The sequence below is a fragment of the Leuciscus leuciscus genome, assembly GCF_965113295.1.
Source record: "Leuciscus leuciscus genome assembly, chromosome: 3".
NCBI classification, from domain to species: domain Eukaryota; kingdom Metazoa; phylum Chordata; class Actinopteri; order Cypriniformes; family Leuciscidae; genus Leuciscus; species Leuciscus leuciscus.
The window spans coordinates 67369842-67387851 of record NC_138727.1 but is presented as its reverse complement, the minus strand read 5'-3'; the positions used below and the strand labels follow the sequence as shown (position 1 = coordinate 67387851).

At 35.7% G+C, this 18010-nt stretch overlaps 2 protein-coding genes and 1 long non-coding RNA gene across 9 annotated transcripts in view; 2 read left to right on the top strand and 1 right to left on the bottom strand.

Moving 5' to 3' along the window:
• LOC309494170 (NLR family CARD domain-containing protein 3-like) overlaps positions 1-1738 on the bottom strand; it is a 132466-nt gene extending 130728 nt beyond the window's left edge. For all 6 annotated transcript variants that reach the window (XR_014204240.1, XR_014204241.1, XR_014204242.1 and 3 more), the window contains exon 1: positions 1581-1738. The gene's annotated coding sequence lies outside the window, so the exon portion shown is untranslated. The remainder of the gene's footprint in view (positions 1-1580) is intronic.
• LOC309494180 overlaps positions 1-18010 on the top strand; it is a 243646-nt gene that overhangs the window by 204732 nt on the left and 20904 nt on the right. The window lies entirely within an intron of this gene.
• On the top strand, positions 9547-11061 carry LOC309494766 (uncharacterized protein; the record flags this gene model as incomplete). Its single annotated transcript, XM_082164176.1, has 6 exons — positions 9547-9573; positions 9678-9779; positions 9854-10086; positions 10165-10343; positions 10428-10518; positions 11026-11061. Exons 3-6 carry the CDS (start codon positions 9919-9921, stop codon positions 11059-11061), a joined length of 474 nt encoding a protein of 157 aa, XP_082020302.1. The 5' UTR covers positions 9547-9573; positions 9678-9779; positions 9854-9918.

Genomic DNA, 18010 nt, shown 5'->3' with positions numbered 1-18010 from the left:
TAATAGTTACTAGTATCTAAAAATTAAGTACTAGTACCTAATAAATAACTACTAGTATCTAATATATATGTACTAGTCACAATTGGAATACATATTAGTAAGAACTGAATAGTTGATATCTGAATGACAGATCCCATAGAAGTCAATGGCAAAAAAAATTATTTGTTACTAGTAACAAAAGAATAGTTACTAGTCACTATTGGAATAAGTACTAGTATCTAATGAATAAGTACTAGTATCTATTTAATAGGTACTAGTATCTAATGAATAAGTACTAGTATCTAATAATAAGTACTAGTAACTAATGAATAAGTACTAGTATCTAATAAATAAGAACTAGTATCTAATGAATAAGTACTAGTATCTAATGAATAAGTACTAGTATCTATTTAATAGGTACTAGTATCTAATGAATAAGTACTAGTATCTAATGAATAAGTACTAGTATCTATTGAATAAGTACTAGTACCTAAAGAATAAGCACTAGTATCTAAAGAATAGGCACTAGTACCTAAAGAATAAGCACTAGTAGCTAATGAATAAGTACTAGTACTTAATGGAATAGATACTAGTATTTAAAAAATAAGTACTAGTAGCATAAAAATAGAGACTAGTCGGTTTAAATGATTAAATGTTAAAACGGCTTGCCATAGTATCTATTTAATAGGTACTAGTATCTAATGAATAAGTACTAGTATCTAATGAATAAATACTAGTATCTAAAGAATAGGCACTAGTACCTAAAGAATAGACACTAGTAGCTAATGAATAAGTACTAGTACTTAATGGAATAGATACTAGTATCTAAAAAATAAGTACTAGTAGCATGAAAATAGAGACTAGTCAGTTTAAATGATTAAATGTTAAAACGGCTTGCCATATATGGGGTGACGCTCTGGGATGGGTGAGTATGCGGCGGGGGGGTGGGGGGTATACTAGTATATTAGAGTATACTCACTACAAAAAACTAGACTACACCACTACTCACATTTGCTGTCCTGCGGTGATACATGAGAGCAGTCGCGTTTTAGACCGGTGTCTGCGTGCGACCTGGACGCATCAGTGAATGGTGAGATATTTTACTAAATAAAATGATCCTGTCAGAAGAATTGCGCGATAACTTCATTATTTATCTTTCCATTTGAATCATATCAGTGAGCTTTTGTGGGGTTTTACACATGCGCAGTAAAGGTGAATTGAGCGTTTTCAGGCGTTTTTCAAAAGTTTCTCATCCACACTGAAACGTCCGAAAACGCTAGTGTGGACGGAGAGCGTTTCTAAACGAAAACGCCGTTTTCAAATGTATCCGGATTAATGTAGACGTAGCCTCAATCTCTCACTAACTTTATGCACATGACAAATAAACTTAAACATCATGAGCTCATGTCGTATACATTAATGGGAGAATAAGAAATCAAGCTTTATTTCTGACATGAAACAGAAAAAAGAAAGGCGGTTTAGAGGCTATTCTGTTTTGCATAAACCGAGCCAACAAACGAGTTACAGACACACGGATCTAACGACGCACATGTGATAATAATATGTAGGCCTACACATCAAATCAGAAGCAAATAACTGACCGTAAAGTGTGACATCTGTGAGAGTCTCCGAAGTGGCGTCTTCTCCTCATCCATCAAGTGTTTTAACTTGTTTTCGACGATCTGTTTCCTGAAGGAGAGAGTCGTCACACCTGTCACACCTGTTCCACCTGCTCCTGTGCATCAGAGCTCACCTGACCTGAAACATGAAAACCCTGAGGCGGATTGAAGAGTTTCTACACCAGATAGTGACTGTATTTTACAGCGCAGCGAGTCAGAGCAAACATTCTGAATTCATTTATCCTTCGCGTCAGAAATAGTGAAAAATACTGGAAAAAATTACATTTTTTTTTTTAGTCAGTTCAAATACAAAAACATTTCAGTACAATGCAAAAAAAAAAAAAAAAAAAAAAAAATTGGTTACAAAGCATTGACAATACAGCTCAAAATATTTAACCAGAAAAAAAAAATAATAAAAAATAATAAAATAAACATAAACATAAGAACAAATACAAAAATATAAGTATAAAATATCAGGGCAGTTATATGTATTTGAAAAGCTTTAATATTTGTATTGTTTTTATAAACTTTTTATTTTGTGATCTCATGTTTGAAAGAGTTTCAAAATATATTGTTAGATCAGTGTTATAGAAGGCAATATAGGAGGGTTTCTTTTGAGTTATTCTTGTCTTATGAATATAAAATTTCGCCAAAATGATAAAAAGATGAATTATATAATTTTGTTTTTCAGAAAAAAATGGGTTTTGGAAACATAGTAAAATGTCATGAGGGTCTAAATTAAGAGTTCTGTTCAATTTTTTTGTCATATCTATTTTAAAGTCAGTCCAAAAAGAAATAGAAAAAGGGCAATATAAAAATAAATGTTCAATGTCTTCAAGTGATGTGTTACAAAAAGTGCACTTATCACAAACAGCGTGAATATATCTACTAATGGTTGCATTTACAGGATAGCATCTATGAATCATTTTGACTTTATTAGAAATAATAAACTTATAGGGCATAGTCCAAATGTTGCGCCAAGATATACAATAAGGTTTAAGCCACTTTGATTTACATGGAGGACTGGATCCAACATTAAAGGAGTTTCTTATAAAGTTGTTATTAAAACCTTTATCAAATAAAGAGAGACCATTTACAAAGAGTTGAGGATTTTGTAAAGATGTATTATTGATATCTACATCTGAAAATTTGTTTAATATTAGTATGCCATTAGGAATAGCCTTAATTACTTTGTTAAATTCTTTTTCATTTACAAATAAACCATATTTTGAAATAAAATTAGGGTAGGTGTAAAATTGCCCATTTTTTTGAAAAAGCTGGCTAACAATTAAAATGTTGTGTTGGACCCAATTCTCCATGTACAAAGATTTTTTGTTATGAATGATATTACTATTGTTCCATATAAAACACCTACTGGGAGAAAAATTGTGTTTGTACAAAAGGGACCAGAAAAGTAATCTTTGTTTATGATAGTTAGCTAAAGCAATTGGAAGTTTACCGGTCATATAAGGACACTGCAATAAAAAGTTTAATCCCCCAAGTTTCTTGAACAAAAAATAAGGGACTATATTAAATATACTTGTTTGATTTTTTAAAAAGTTTTTAAGCCAATTTATTTTTAGAATTTGGTTATAAATAGTAAAATTAAGAACATTTAATCCACCATCAGATAGTTTATTAACAAGAACACTTTTCTTAATTTTATGAGGTTTGTTTCTCCAGATGAAATTAAAGAGTAATTTATCCATTTGTGAGCATATCTCCTTTGGGGCACTAAGTGAAGAGAAAAGATATGCTGCTCTCGAAAGACCTTCTGCCTTACTCAATAGAATTCTCCCTTGAATAGAAAGATCTCTTGCTAACCATGAGTTATATTTCTTTTGTGTTTTTTCAATAACAGGCAAAAAATTGGAGATAACCATTACATCACTGGTTTTAGAAATTTTAATTCCCAAATAGGTTATCATACTTTTAACAGGAATATTACACACAGTGGATAGGTTGTTGTTTTTAAGTTGTAGGATCTCACATTTAGATAAATTTAAATTCAATCCAGAGAATTTTGAGAAGCTATTAATCATGTTTAGAGCCAAAGGTACCTCAGAACTATCACCAAGAAAGATTGTTGTGTCATCGGCAAGTTGCGATATTTTAATTTGTCTTTCATGAATTTCAATCCCTTTAAAAGAGTGTTGGTTTATCATATTACTCAACACTTGAGCTACAACTAAAAAAAGGAATGCAGAAATTGGGCAGCCTTGCCGAATGCCTCGGTTTATTTCAAATCTGGGAGATGTCCCATTAATAAGTTTAATAGAGCTATTACTACCATAGTACATCGTTTTTACACTTTTTATGAAATATTCCCCAAAACCAAAGAATTTTAAGGAATCAAATATAAACTTATGGCTAACTGTATCGAAAGCTTTTCTAAAATCTAAAAAGAGTATTAAAGGGTCACCATTTAGTAAACTGCTATATTCTACTAAATCAATAACTAAACGAATATTAGAGGAGATATGGCGTCCCTTCATGAATCCACACTGAGTTTCATCAATTATCTCATTTATAGCATTTTTCATCCGTTTGGCAAAAACTGCTGCCATTATTTTATAATCATTATTTAATAATGATATAGGTCGCCAATTTTCTAATAATAGTCTATCTTTTTGAGGTTTAGGGATCAGTGTGATGACGCTTTGTCTGAGTGATGTAGGTAAGGATCCCTTGTTGATGGCCTCCTCATACTGCTAATAGGAAAATAGATATATCATTTATAAAAGCTTTATAGAATTCTGATGAAAGGCCGTCATTTCCAGGGGATTTGTTGTTTTTTAGTCTTTTTATACAGAACTCAATTTCACTTAGAGAAAGGTTTTCAGAATATTCAATTCTACTTTCTAAAGATAGCAATTTTGGACTTCTAATTGTTTTAAGAAGAACTGAATTATCTTGATCTTCTCCTAATGAATATATATCTGTATAATATTTAGAAATAAATTTAGAAATCATGCCTAGGTCTTCAGTAACAATGTAATTTATTTTTAACTTTCTAATTAGGCACATTTCTGCATTCCTTTTCTCAAGACTAAAAAAATATTTACTATTTCTTTCACCTTCTTCCATCCATTTTCTTCTAGATCTTACAAAAGCACCTTTGGCTTTTTCTTGATAAATATGGTTTAATTCTTTCTGCAAATTATCTAAACTAACATCATTATTGGATGGGTGTGTAGATGTTTGAGTTAAATTGGAAATCTCTCTAATTATATCTTGAATACGTGTTATTTTCTTCATGGCCAATTTTTTTCCAAATTGAATACTACATTTTCTTATTTCAAACTTTAATAGTTCCCATTTCTTGCCATATTCCTTCTTAATATTTGCCTGTTGCCAGTATGTATTTATTAATAGTTGGATTTGTTTCACATAATCCTCATGGTATAAAAGTTAATTGTTTAGTTTCCAATAGCCTAGATTTCGAGAGTTACACTGGATATCTTCAAATTTAATACTTAAAGTTAAATCTTTGTGATCAGTAAGAATAGCTGGGGAAATTTCAGCTTGTAAAACTTTTTGTTCCAAGTCTGAGGAAATTAGCCAAAAATCAATTCGCGATTGCTGATTCATTTGCTTATTGCTCCGTGTGAATTGTCTAACAAGGGGGTGTCTATATCTCCATATGTCCATGAGAGCTAAATTATCACAAAAATTCTGGAGATTGTTCTTTTTATTAAAGACTTTGGCGGGGAATCTATCTAGAACATTATCATGAACCATATTAAAATCTCCACCAATAATTATCTTTGCCATTGGAAATTTAGTTGAGAGAATATTGACATTTTCTTCTATTGTGTCTAACAAATCACAATTCAAAGAAGAAGAGTTGTATCCATAAACATTGCATAATATAAACAAATTACTGCCAGTTTCAATAACTATAATTACCCAATGCCCTTTAACATCACATTTGTTACAAAGAACTTTCCCTCTAAAGTTGCCTTTCAAAGTGCTTACACCGGCTGAATGGTTGTTTCCATGAGCTAACCAGAGATCATGGATCATCTCCCCACTGGTTCTTCCAAAATAAAACATCTTCCACACTTGAGTGGGATTCTTGTAAAAAAAAAAAAATCTGCCTTCATTTCTTTGCAAAACAAAAATATAGCTTTTCTTTTAACAATATCTCGAATGCCCTTTACATTAAGTGAGATAAGTGATAACTCCGTTATGAAATAACAACAGGAGAAAAAAGAACAGAAGTATGAGGAGGGTTTGGTCTATCCTCAATTTCAAGAGCAGACCTAATATAGCTCAATATACAAACATAAATTAAAGCACTTTAAGTTTGAACAAAAAACATGCATGTGTTTGTTACCATGCATCTTAAAGGTCTGAGGATCAGCTTAACCGTAGTACTGTTCAGTTTATCTTTTGGCCTTCCACATTCAGTTTGATTTCGAAACCTTCAATGAATGCTTTGGACCCGACATAGAAGGCTTTTCTGTTATCTTCGTGTGCTTTCTTCACATGTGGCCATAAAAGCGATCGTCTGTCCTTTTCCTCTTTGGTCAGATCTTCCACGAAGCGAAGTTTGTGTTGTTTCAGGAACTCGTTGTTTTTGGCATTCTTCCAAATGGCATCTCGCACAGATCGCAAAGTGAATAAAATAATGATGGCACGAATTCCTACCCGATTGCGGTTTACCAAGCCTGTGAGCAATGTCAATGACTTCAAACCCTTTTTTGCAAGACAACTTTAGCTTTTACATCTTCGTTTGGTTGTTCAGAAAGGCCATAGAGACGTAGGCACCAGCGTCTTTTGTAACGTTCGGCATCGGCGACTCTTTCTTCCAGACTGACGAGAGATTTTTGCTGCTGCGCGAATTTCTCACCCAGCTTAGTTTTGTCATCCTTAAGATCCTGAATCTCAGTATAAAGATGATTTAAGGATGTCTTGAGGTCCTCAATTGTGTTGGAATTGGCTTTTTTCAAGAATAAAATAAAGTTTTGCTATGACAGTATTTTACACTATGGTTTCAAGCTAGCTTTTTTTCGAAAGATTTAACACATGAAAAGTCTTTTCAAAGAGGATAGAATCAAAACCCTTGAGAGCATTTCAACATGCGTCTGTCTCGGTCGCCATCTTGTCTCGACCTCAGAAGCCATATATTGCATTCTCCAAAATTCCTGCGTCGTTCAAGGTCGGTCAAAGCCACATTTTTTATTATGGTTCTGTAATTTAAGAAATCCTAACGTTGCTGTAGCCTAACGTTGTATTTGTGTGTGTGTGTTGTGTGTGTGTGTGTGTGGACTGTGGAGCTTTTTAATCTATGGTGCTGTTAACGTTACCGTGGTCAATAACGTTTATGGAAATTGATATGAATTGGCTAATTAATTAATCACAGAAAGCTGCAGTGACTGCATATTATGTTATATTACGTTTATAAAAAGTTGTTATGTTCGATGGGAAGTAACTTTAGATAAACCCCCTGCTGCTTGTTGATGATGATGATGATGATGTTGATGATGATGATGATGTTGATGATGATGATGATGACGATGATATATGCGCGGATTTCGATCCTGAAATATCGATACTGATGTTGTATCTATTCTAAAGGATCACATAAAAAATGTCGATCCTAAGGTATGTTTTTTTTTAAACCAGTAATTTTTATTTATTTAGCACGAATTTATTTTATTCAGAAAGTATGCATTAAATTAATTAAACGTGACAGTAAAGGCTTTTACATTGTTACACAAATATGTCCTGTCCTGATAATTATGATGCTGAAAATTCAGCTTTGATCACAGGAATAAATTACATTTTAACATATTCAAGTGGAAAACAGATCCCCTGTTTTAAATTGCAATAATATTTCACAATATTTGTTTTTACAAAGATTTCCTGTATTTTTGATCAAATAAATGCAGCCTTGGTAAGCAGATTAGACTTCTTTCAACATTAAACATCTTACCGACCCCAAACTTTTGAAAAGTAGCACACATGTAACATTTACTATAATTATGCTAGTTTGTGCAATTACATTTATTTGGATTGATCGTTAAAGTTCAAATGGATTGTGTTATGTTCTGTAATTGTTGTTAATAAATCTGTCAGAAGAAAATGTGCAAAAGGTTTACCTATTGGGGAACAACAGTGGCAGTCTTTAAAAAAAATAGCCATGGTTTTACTACGGTAACCATACACACGCCTAATTACAGGCGCATCGAGAGCACAAATCACACATTATTTTAGAGGTCATGAAAATGTATTCATATTTAGCATATTAATGATGCATTCACCACCTCATATATCACGACACACTGCTTCTGTTCATGAATGCAGTTTACATGCTGAATATGCATTGTGCAATAACAGAATCACAGTTATCTTCTTTATTTTGTGACAGTTCTGCATGTATAATATGACAAATCCAGGAAGCCTTGCTGCAAGAGAATATGTTTTTAATATATATTTTTCTTTGTCCAACAGCTCCTGTTTCAATTCTTTTTGTCTGACCGTGTTTTTATCTTCCTTTCCAGTATAGTATCTGTGAAATGGCTGCTCAGCAAGACAGAGGGAGAGCAGAAGATGCTATTTTCATTGCAGACATGCTTCTTGCTCAAACCAAAGTGAGTATTTCTTTGGAGACCGTGATCTTCCAGTATTGGTAATAATACTAAAGATTGGGAATTGGAGTGCAAAATTTGAATGAACTGCTCAAGAGTTGGCTGTATTTCAGTGTTATCATACAATGCTCACTTTCTGTCATGCAAGGCAAAGGAAGCGAAGGGCAAAGCACCATCTGCTAAAGGCAGTAAATGTAATGTCCGATGGGTGGAGAGAGATGCTGAAGGACGTCCACTGCTAAAAAGAAGCAGAAGTGGAGAGACACGAAAACGTGCTTCAGCTACAGGTAGTCCATGTCTTCCAGGATTATTTGTGATTACCCACCCAATCTTTCTTAACTAAGTAGAACTGTGCCCATTGTATACAGAATTCAGCTTGCTATTTGTTAGGTAACATAAATATGGTTTTGTGTCACTTTTGAAACATAGACCACCAAACTGTGGGGCTTCCAGTGCACAGCTTTTTCCTTTATTTTTTTCCATGGTAAAACTTTCCGGTTTTGAATAATTTTCCTTTGAATACTGTATGTTAAACTGTGCCATCAGAAACACAACATGGTGGTGGATGTGTTACTTATGTTATTGACTTCACTGTAATGCTAAGCAATTCCAAAGAAATTAGTGGAAGTGAAGCAATCGGTGTCAGGTTCATGCTGCTAACAGTTCAAGATTATGTCCAGATAATGAGGAAAAAAAACATATGGAGATTAATGGAATTGTCAGACATGTCAATTAGCCTATTATAGCCGTAAGTCACTAATGAACACTGTATTATATGCTTGTAAGACATGCAAATTGTTATCTCGTTCCTTTCTATCTATCTTTTCAGTTGTTTCCGTTGTTGGCAGTGAGGGCACTACTCATTTTGAGTCATCTGAGGAGGTTCTCACAGTTACCCCATCAAACTGCTCTCAACACTCATGTGGTAAGATGACACCTGACCTTACTGTAATTAAGCAAGTTAGCAATAAGCGTGAAAGGAATGATTATTTTCTTATTTCAGTCTTTAAGACAGTGAGATGCAGATACTGCAGGACATTCTGACCTCAGCAGATGTTCAAGGCACCAGCAAGTATCCTTCGACATCCACATCATGGTGCTTGTGCCAATCTGTAGCCCAAGATGAGTGGCGGAAAGCAAGGTCCTATCACATCAACTGCTTGCTGTCCTGCAATGTGGCTCCAGAGAATAACTGCAGCCACTGCACATCTCCGGCCGTCATTCGCTGCAGAGACTGCATGCCCCATTGTGACATACACACACACACACAAAACTCACCCTCCATAACAGGGAGTCCTGCATTGAGGGAATTTACAAGCCCATTGAGCCAACAGTGTGCTGTGTACAAAAAGATGGCAAATATACACTGGTCAATCAAGGTAGTGTTCTGAACCTTTTTGGCAAAGTGATTCAAGTTTATTTTATTTTTTTACTTTTATTATCTTAATTGGACATATTTTTAATGCATATATTTAATTTTCAGTATGTTTATTGCCTACAGTGAGACCTGTCCAGTTATGTACTTGCGACCCTTCAAACGTCACAGAATCCGCTGGCAGAGCAATCATTTTGGTTTGCATAAATGGTATGAATTATGCTTTATATTTTTATTTATTCTTGTCCCTTTGTGTGTTACAATGTTCTACTTTTTGATTTGAGGTCGGTATGATTTGCACTTGCCAGACTTGCGGTGCAGGTTATGTCTGGCACATTGGACACCTGACATGAGCGCCCTAATAAGCAGTGTGTATTGGCCAGCATCTGTGAATGCTGACACGCTGTTCTCCAGAGATGTCTTCAGCTCATTTGAAGAAATGAAAACTGTTGCACCAGGTTTATCTAGACAAGGTTTTTTGCGGATGTTGGAGAGGAGGACCTGTCTCTTTGGAAGGGTGAGATCAGTGTAGATCACAGTTGAGAGAATATTAGTGTAGCTATTTCATTTGACTCTTTCCTAATCGAATGTGCAGGCTGGGAAAATACATGGAGACGTATTCCAAAGAAGCTTCATGGAATACACATTCTGCCAGTGCCAGTGTGAGAAAATGGCCAGTGTAGAGCACTTCACCTGCCCGGCATGTACACCCAACATGCTTGCTCTTTGTGCAGATGGCAACAGAAAAGTGTACCGGTTTCGGCAGTCAAAAGGGTTAGTTGTTTTACACTTGTAGTTGTTTTACTTAATGTAAAATTAACGGAACATATAATGTCTGACACTGAACATTCTATCTAGGTCAGAGGAACCCTATTTTGATGGCACCTTCATTGCCAAGGACACAGATGTACACCATTTTGTTGATGAGATCAGGAGTAAAATGAAAAGTGTTAGTAAAATATGTAGTTTTTTGCACCTTTGATTTATATCCAAAATTTGCAATGTATGATTGTTGTTTTATTAAATAGATAATGTATCCCTAGTTGGTGTAAGCTTATATAATACACTTAGTTTGTTACTAGCACTTTGAGCATGGTGCACTCTTTCAAGCAATCTTGTGTTGAGGTTTAAATTAGATATGGTAAGTGTGGTGGCATCCAAAGTGGCTAGTTTAGTCATTCATTATGTAATAGCAGATCTCTGCAAGAGATAGTGACTATGCATGCAGTTTGTCACCCTGCCTTTCAACTAGTTTGTGTAGCTAGAGTAGAGAAAGTAGAAGATGCATTTCCTGAAGCTCCTCTTTAGTAGTAGTTTGAAAGTAAACCGTTATTGTCACCGATCATTACAAAGATGCCAGTTGGTGTGATGTAACCTGACTCATCCTGATGGATGAAGTAACTAGTTAGAAAAAATAGCAACTTTCAGTTTTAACCAGAATTATTGTGTGATGCAGACTGCCGGCAAAGGGATCTGTGGAGCCAGTCAGTGAAACGGCCAGAAGAGCTAGCAAACTGGATGAAGAGGGCCTTGAGGTGGTTGTTTGCAGACATGGAGTGCTACTCAAGGCTCTTAACATGTACAGGGGGGAAATATTTGCTTATCCGCTGTACCTGCAGAAGGAGCTCCAAGCAGCCACAAACGGACACTTCTATTGCACAGATATTGGCCTTACCTTGAGAAGTTGGCAGTCTCCATGTTGGAACTGCAGATGAGACCATTCCTTTCTGTCATGCATGCCAAGGCTCATTCAACCAAGTGTGAGGTACTGCATATTCTTTATCATACCATTTAAAATATATATTTTTAATACACTGTATATGACTATAATGTATGTGCCATGCTGATTTGTAAGATAATCTGGAGTGGCAAACATCAGGAAGGTTCTGGCACAACTGCAGGGGAGGAGGTCGAAATGGTAAACAGCTTCCTGTCTCGTTGTGCCCTCACAACCAAGTACATGACAAACATCTGGTAATTATCGCGCATTTATATTCTTTTAGGAAACCTGTCTTTTTATTCTAACTGTCTAATACTTTGTACTGAGATTACAAATATGATATAATATAGGAAATATACAGCTGTAAATATTCTAATATACAGTACATTAATAAAACTGCATTACATCTCTCTCAAATTAAAAATCAATTGTCAATGCGTGGATGAACTGCAATACCATGAGCATTAATGGGACTTTCCTCCATCACATCATTTTGTTGTTTAAAGCCAGGAATGATATGCTAACTGTCCATGCTATTGGGTGGAACCGACGGAAGTGGGATGGCCTTCATCTTGCACTATCCAGCAGATACATCAAGGTATTATGCTATGTCTGAGTTATGTATACAAAGCTTTTCATGATTTCATCCTCACTTTTTAAGATTGCAAAGTCCAAAATCTTTTTTTTTTTTACACCAGACTTTGAAAAAGGCTGAGGCTGAGTCTCAGAAACTGGAGGATTTGAGCAGTGAACTGGAGTGTCCTGAGAACATCGTGCATCAGTGGGTACATGATGTCAGACAATGGGCTACTGACGGTACAGTATTTTATGGACATTAGTAAAAGTAGTTTACTAATACTGCAATTGTATAAGTGAGAATCTTTGCCATGCATAAGGATTAAGTAAGGGGGCGCTGTCCTGTTTTTGTTTGATATAAACTTGTGGGCTTGGAAACTCCTTTGACACTGTTAACAGTGATTTGGGGCTCTAAATAAACTTGAACTTGCAAGACATCATAATAATTTACTTGTATGATTGTTGTTGCTTTAAGATTCTGTAGGTACCAGATGTGATGACCAACATAACCTTCAGAAATCAATTGAACAAATGTTTCTTGGTGTTCATCAAAAAAAAGCCAGCCTTTATAATCACACTGGTATGTTGAAAACTCATCTAATATTTGTGTCTTTTTTATTACTTGCAGATGTCTAATGTGGATTGTTTTGGTATTATAGTGTTTTTAGGTCCTTCATTTTAAAATGTCTTCCTTTTATTTTTGCAGATATTAGGCCTATTATGCCTTTTAAGTCATTCGATTTTTTTACATTTTGATGTATTAATTCTTAAAGGGTTAGTTCACCCAAAAATGAAAATTCTGTCAGTAATGACTCACCCTCATGTTGTCCCAACCCCGTAAGACCTTCGTTCATCTTCGGAACACAAATTAAGTTCGATAACGACTTTATTCCACTTTTCATTTCCTTCTCTCTGGGCCTCGAGTTATTTCACATAGTATAACTGCGCAGCGCATCTGTGTTGTACATCACACGCATCACACACATGACCAGCGTCGGCCAATAGTGAGCCTACGTGTGACGTACAACACAGATGCGCTGCGCAGTTATACTACGTGAAAAAACTTGAATAGCTCAACAACAATGGAAGTATTGTCATGCCTCGCTTTTAATTGTTCCTTCTAGGCAGTTTAAGTGAAGAGGGTCATCACAGGCTCCTGTGTCTCCTTCAGAAAAGGCTTGCAGATGTAGAGGAGAAGTTCCAAGTCGTTTGCTCAAGTTACAGCCTGGCTTTAGGACCAAATGCTGCTTCTCTGCTGGAGGATGGGCCCGAGGAGATACCAGAGGACCATGAAGAAGTTGATTTTGAGAGTTCAGATGACAGTGATTTTGAAGTAGTGTAAATGAGTGCTTCTTAACTGGTCGGATGCGTTTAGACGGCGTGTCAATTATGACTGGACTGCAGGTGTGTTTCAAGGAGCTTGCTAGAGCTTGCGAATGACACCAGCCTCTTCCCCAAGCTTTGCCCATCTCATCTTGTCAACATAATGACCTTTACTGTACAAAAATGTTACACTTACATTGATGTAATAGTTTGATTGTTTTATTCACAGTGATTGTGGATACTTTTGGAATGAATCATTTACTGTACATGTCACTACATTAAATACTTTCCAGAAATGCCTGATCAATACCCATAGTTGAGTCTTAAGTGTAGTATTTCCTGTTGTTATTGCTGCTGTTATCTTGCCAACAAAAGGAACTAATTTACCATGGCATTACTTCAGGTAACTATAAAACTATGTTGTACATGCATGCAAACTAGTTCATGCTGAGCTGTTGTTTTGATTTGTCTTCTTATAAGATGTTAAATTACTGATTTTTCACTTTCATCTTAACATTGTATGCCAGTTGTACACAGGGTATATTACACAGGGTGTGTTATCGCACAAAATACATTTTTCACATGCTAATAGTCAAGTAGGTATACAGTTATGTGTTGTATTAATTAATTAGTAAATTATAGCTATAAATAAGATAAGTTTTTCATTATCCTGCTGAATAACTTTGCTCTGGATACAAGAATTAACACTAGACAACTGGTGTTGTAAATATCAGCTTACAAATATAGGCTACTTGCTTTAATTCATGTCTACCATTATATACATGCATATATTTATGTATGAATGTCCTTGTGATCTTTGTATCACATATCATTTTGTTCTTTAGGCCTACATAAAATATATATATTTTTTAAAGTGCTATGTAAATAATGTTATTTGTATCATTATTTTCTGTATAAAAACATAAGTTGAAAATATTTAACCTAAAGAAAACGAATAGAATAGGTTCATTGGAGACTAGGTGTGAATGGGAGTGTGAGTGGTTGTGTGATGGACTGGTGACCAGTCCAGAGTGTACCCTGCCTCTCCAAAATGTCAACGAAAACGCCCCTAGCATCTAGTGCCTGGATTTCAACATGAAAACACACATTTTAATAAAGGATGACATATTTTTTATTATTTGTTGGCAATATCAGTTATTCATATTTCTTTCCCTAACACGTTTTTATTTATTTTTTATTTTACTTCCGTTTCTGTGGTCAGGCTACGCGCATGCGCCATCACGGTTACCTTAGCAACTAGTATGAATCTCCCAAACAAGCAATTTTGGCTAATAATAATAACCATAAGACGATGTTTTTGGGCTGAATTAATACAACACGTATTATGCTTTTGCAGTAGCATGTCTGTTAGGAAGTTACTTTATACTATAGTTCTTTTTGAAACCCTACTTACTCACAACCCTAGTTTGCCAACCAGAAGAACTACATATTTAACGGGCTGTCTATCACGTTGTAATCTGCTGCAACAGGGAATTGTAGTTTTGTTTTTGTAACTTATTAAACCATGTAAATGGATGTCTGGACTATAAAACTGAGAGTGCACTCATGGGTATGGGTGGATGTGAAACACAGTAGTTGGTCAAAATTTTCAATTATAAATAATAACTAGGTGAGATTCAGTTTTTACAATTTTTGGTGATGTCCCCTATTGGTGATCACACCAAACAGTAGCCCTCATGATGGAAGAGTTCAAGAGCTTTATATAACAGTTGTTTTCATCACAGTAGCCCTCGTGATGGAAGAGTTCAAGAGCTTTATATAACAGTTGGTTTCATCACAGTAGCCCTCATGATGGAAGAGTTCAAGAGCTTTATATAACAGTTGGTTTCATCACAGTAACCCTCATGATGGAAGAGTTCAAGAGCTTTATATAACAGTTGGTTTCATCACAGTAGCCCTCATGATGGAAGAGTTCAAGAGCTTTATATAACAGTTGGTTTCATCACAGTAACCCTCATGATGGAAGAGTTCAAGAGCTTTATATAACAGTTGGTTTCATCGCAGTAACCCTCATGATGGAAGAGTTCAAGAGCTTTATATAACAGTTGGTTTCATCACAGTAGCCCTCGTGATGGAAGAGTTCAAGAGCTTTATATAACAGTTGGTTTCATCACAGTAGCCCTCGTGATGGAAGAGTTCAAGAGCTTTATATAACAGTTGGTTTCATCACAGTAGCCCTCATGATGGAAGAGTTCAAGAGCTTTATATAACAGTTGGTTTCATCACAGTAACCCTCATGATGGAAGAGTTCAAGAGCTTTATATAACAGTTGGTTTCATCACAGTAACCCTCATGATGGAAGAGTTCCAGAGCTTTATATAACAGTTGGTTTCATCACAGTAGCCCTCATGATGGAAGAGTTCAAGAGCTTTATATAACAGTTGGTTTCATCACAGTAGCCCTCATGATGGAAGAGTTCAAGAGCTTTATATAACAGTTGGTTTCATCACAGTAGCCCTCGTGATGGAAGAGTTCAAGAGCTTTATATAACAGTTGGTTTCATCACAGTAGCCCTCATGATGGAAGAGTTCAAGAGCTTTATATAACAGTTGGTTTAATCACAGTAGCCCTCATGATGGAAGAGTTCAAGAGCTTTATATAACAGTTGGTTTCATCACAGTAGCCCTCATGATGGAAGAGTTCAAGAGCTTTATATAACAGTTGGTTTCATCACAGTAACCCTCATGATGGAAGAGTTCAAGAGCTTTATATAACAGTTGGTTTCATCACAGTAGCCCTCGTGATGGAAGAGTTCAAGAGCTTTATATAACAGTTGGTTTCATCACAGTAACCCTCATGATGGAAGAGTTCAAGAGCTTTATATAACAGTTGGTTTCATCACAGTAGCCCTCATGATGGAAGAGTTCAAGAGCTTTATATAACAGTTGGTTTCATCACAGTAACCCTCATGATGGAAGAGTTCCAGAGCTTTATATAACAGTTGGTTTCATCACAGTAGCCCTCATGATGGAAGAGTTCAAGAGCTTTATATAACAGTTGGTTTCATCACAGTAGCCCTCATGATGGAAGAGTTCAAGAGCTTTATATAACAGTTGGTTTCATCACAGTAGCCCTCGTGATGGAAGAGTTCAAGAGCTTTATATAACAGTTGGTTTCATCACAGTAGCCCTCATGATGGAAGAGTTCAAGAGCTTTATATAACAGTTGGTTTAATCACAGTAGCCCTCATGATGGAAGAGTTCAAGAGCTTTATATAACAGTTGGTTTCATCACAGTAGCCCTCATGATGGAAGAGTTCAAGAGCTTTATATAACAGTTGGTTTCATCACAGTAGCCCTCGTGATGGAAGAGTTCAAGAGCTTTATATAACAGTTGGTTTCATCACAGTAACCCTCATGATGGAAGAGTTCAAGAGCTTTATATAACAGTTGGTTTCATCACAGTAACCCTCATGATGGAAGAGTTCAAGAGCTTTATATAACAGTTGGTTTCATCACAGTAACCCTCATGATGGAAGAGTTCCAGAGCTTTATATAACAGTTGGTTTCATCACAGTAGCCCTCATGATGGAAGAGTTCAAGAGCTTTATATAACAGTTGGTTTCATCACAGTAGCCCTCATGATGGAAGAGTTCAAGAGCTTTATATAACAGTTGGTTTCATCACAGTAGCCCTCGTGATGGAAGAGTTCAAGAGCTTTATATAACAGTTGGTTTCATCACAGTAGCCCTCATGATGGAAGAGTTCAAGAGCTTTATATAACAGTTGGTTTAATCACAGTAGCCCTCATGATGGAAGAGTTCAAGAGCTTTATATAACAGTTGGTTTCATCACAGTAGCCCTCATGATGGAAGAGTTCAAGAGCTTTATATAACAGTTGGTTTCATCACAGTAACCCTCATGATGGAAGAGTTCAAGAGCTTTATATAACAGTTGGTTTCATCACAGTAGCCCTCGTGATGGAAGAGTTCAAGAGCTTTATATAACAGTTGGTTTCATCACAGTAACCCTCATGATGGAAGAGTTCAAGAGCTTTATATAACAGTTGGTTTCATCACAGTAGCCCTCATGATGGAAGAGTTCAAGAGCTTTATATAACAGTTGGTTTCATCACAGTAGCCCTCATGATGGAAGAGTTCAAGAGCTTTATATAACAGTTGGTTTCATCACAGTAGCCCTCATGATGGAAGAGTTCAAGAGCTTTATATAACAGTTGGTTTCATCACAGTAGCCCTCATGATGGAAGAGTTCAAGAGCTTTATATAACAGTTGGTTTAATCACAGTAGCCCTCATGATGGAAGAGTTCAAGAGCTTTATATAACAGTTGGTTTCATCACAGTAACCCTCATGATGGAAGAGTTCAAGAGCTTTATATAACAGTTGGTTTCATCACAGTAGCCCTCATGATGGAAGAGTTCAAGAGCTTTATATAACAGTTGGTTTCATCACAGTAGCCCTCATGATGGAAGAGTTCAAGAGCTTTATATAACAGTTGGTTTCATCACAGTAACCCTCATGATGGAAGAGTTCAAGAGCTTTATATAACAGTTGGTTTCATCACAGTAACCCTCATGATGGAAGAGTTCAAGAGCTTTATATAACAGTTGGTTTCATCACTGTAGCCCTCGTGATGGAAGAGCTAGGAAAATTATACTAAAGGTGCCCATTTTGAAAAAAAGGGAAAACATAGGGAATTTTGCACTTTCAAAGTTGCTATCTAGGGACAGTAAACATGATACGATTATCAAGAAAACTTCTACTGTAGCATTACTTCTCATTATGTTGTTCCGATTCAAAGGTAATATTTGAGGTAAAATCTGAATAACAAATAGAATTAAGC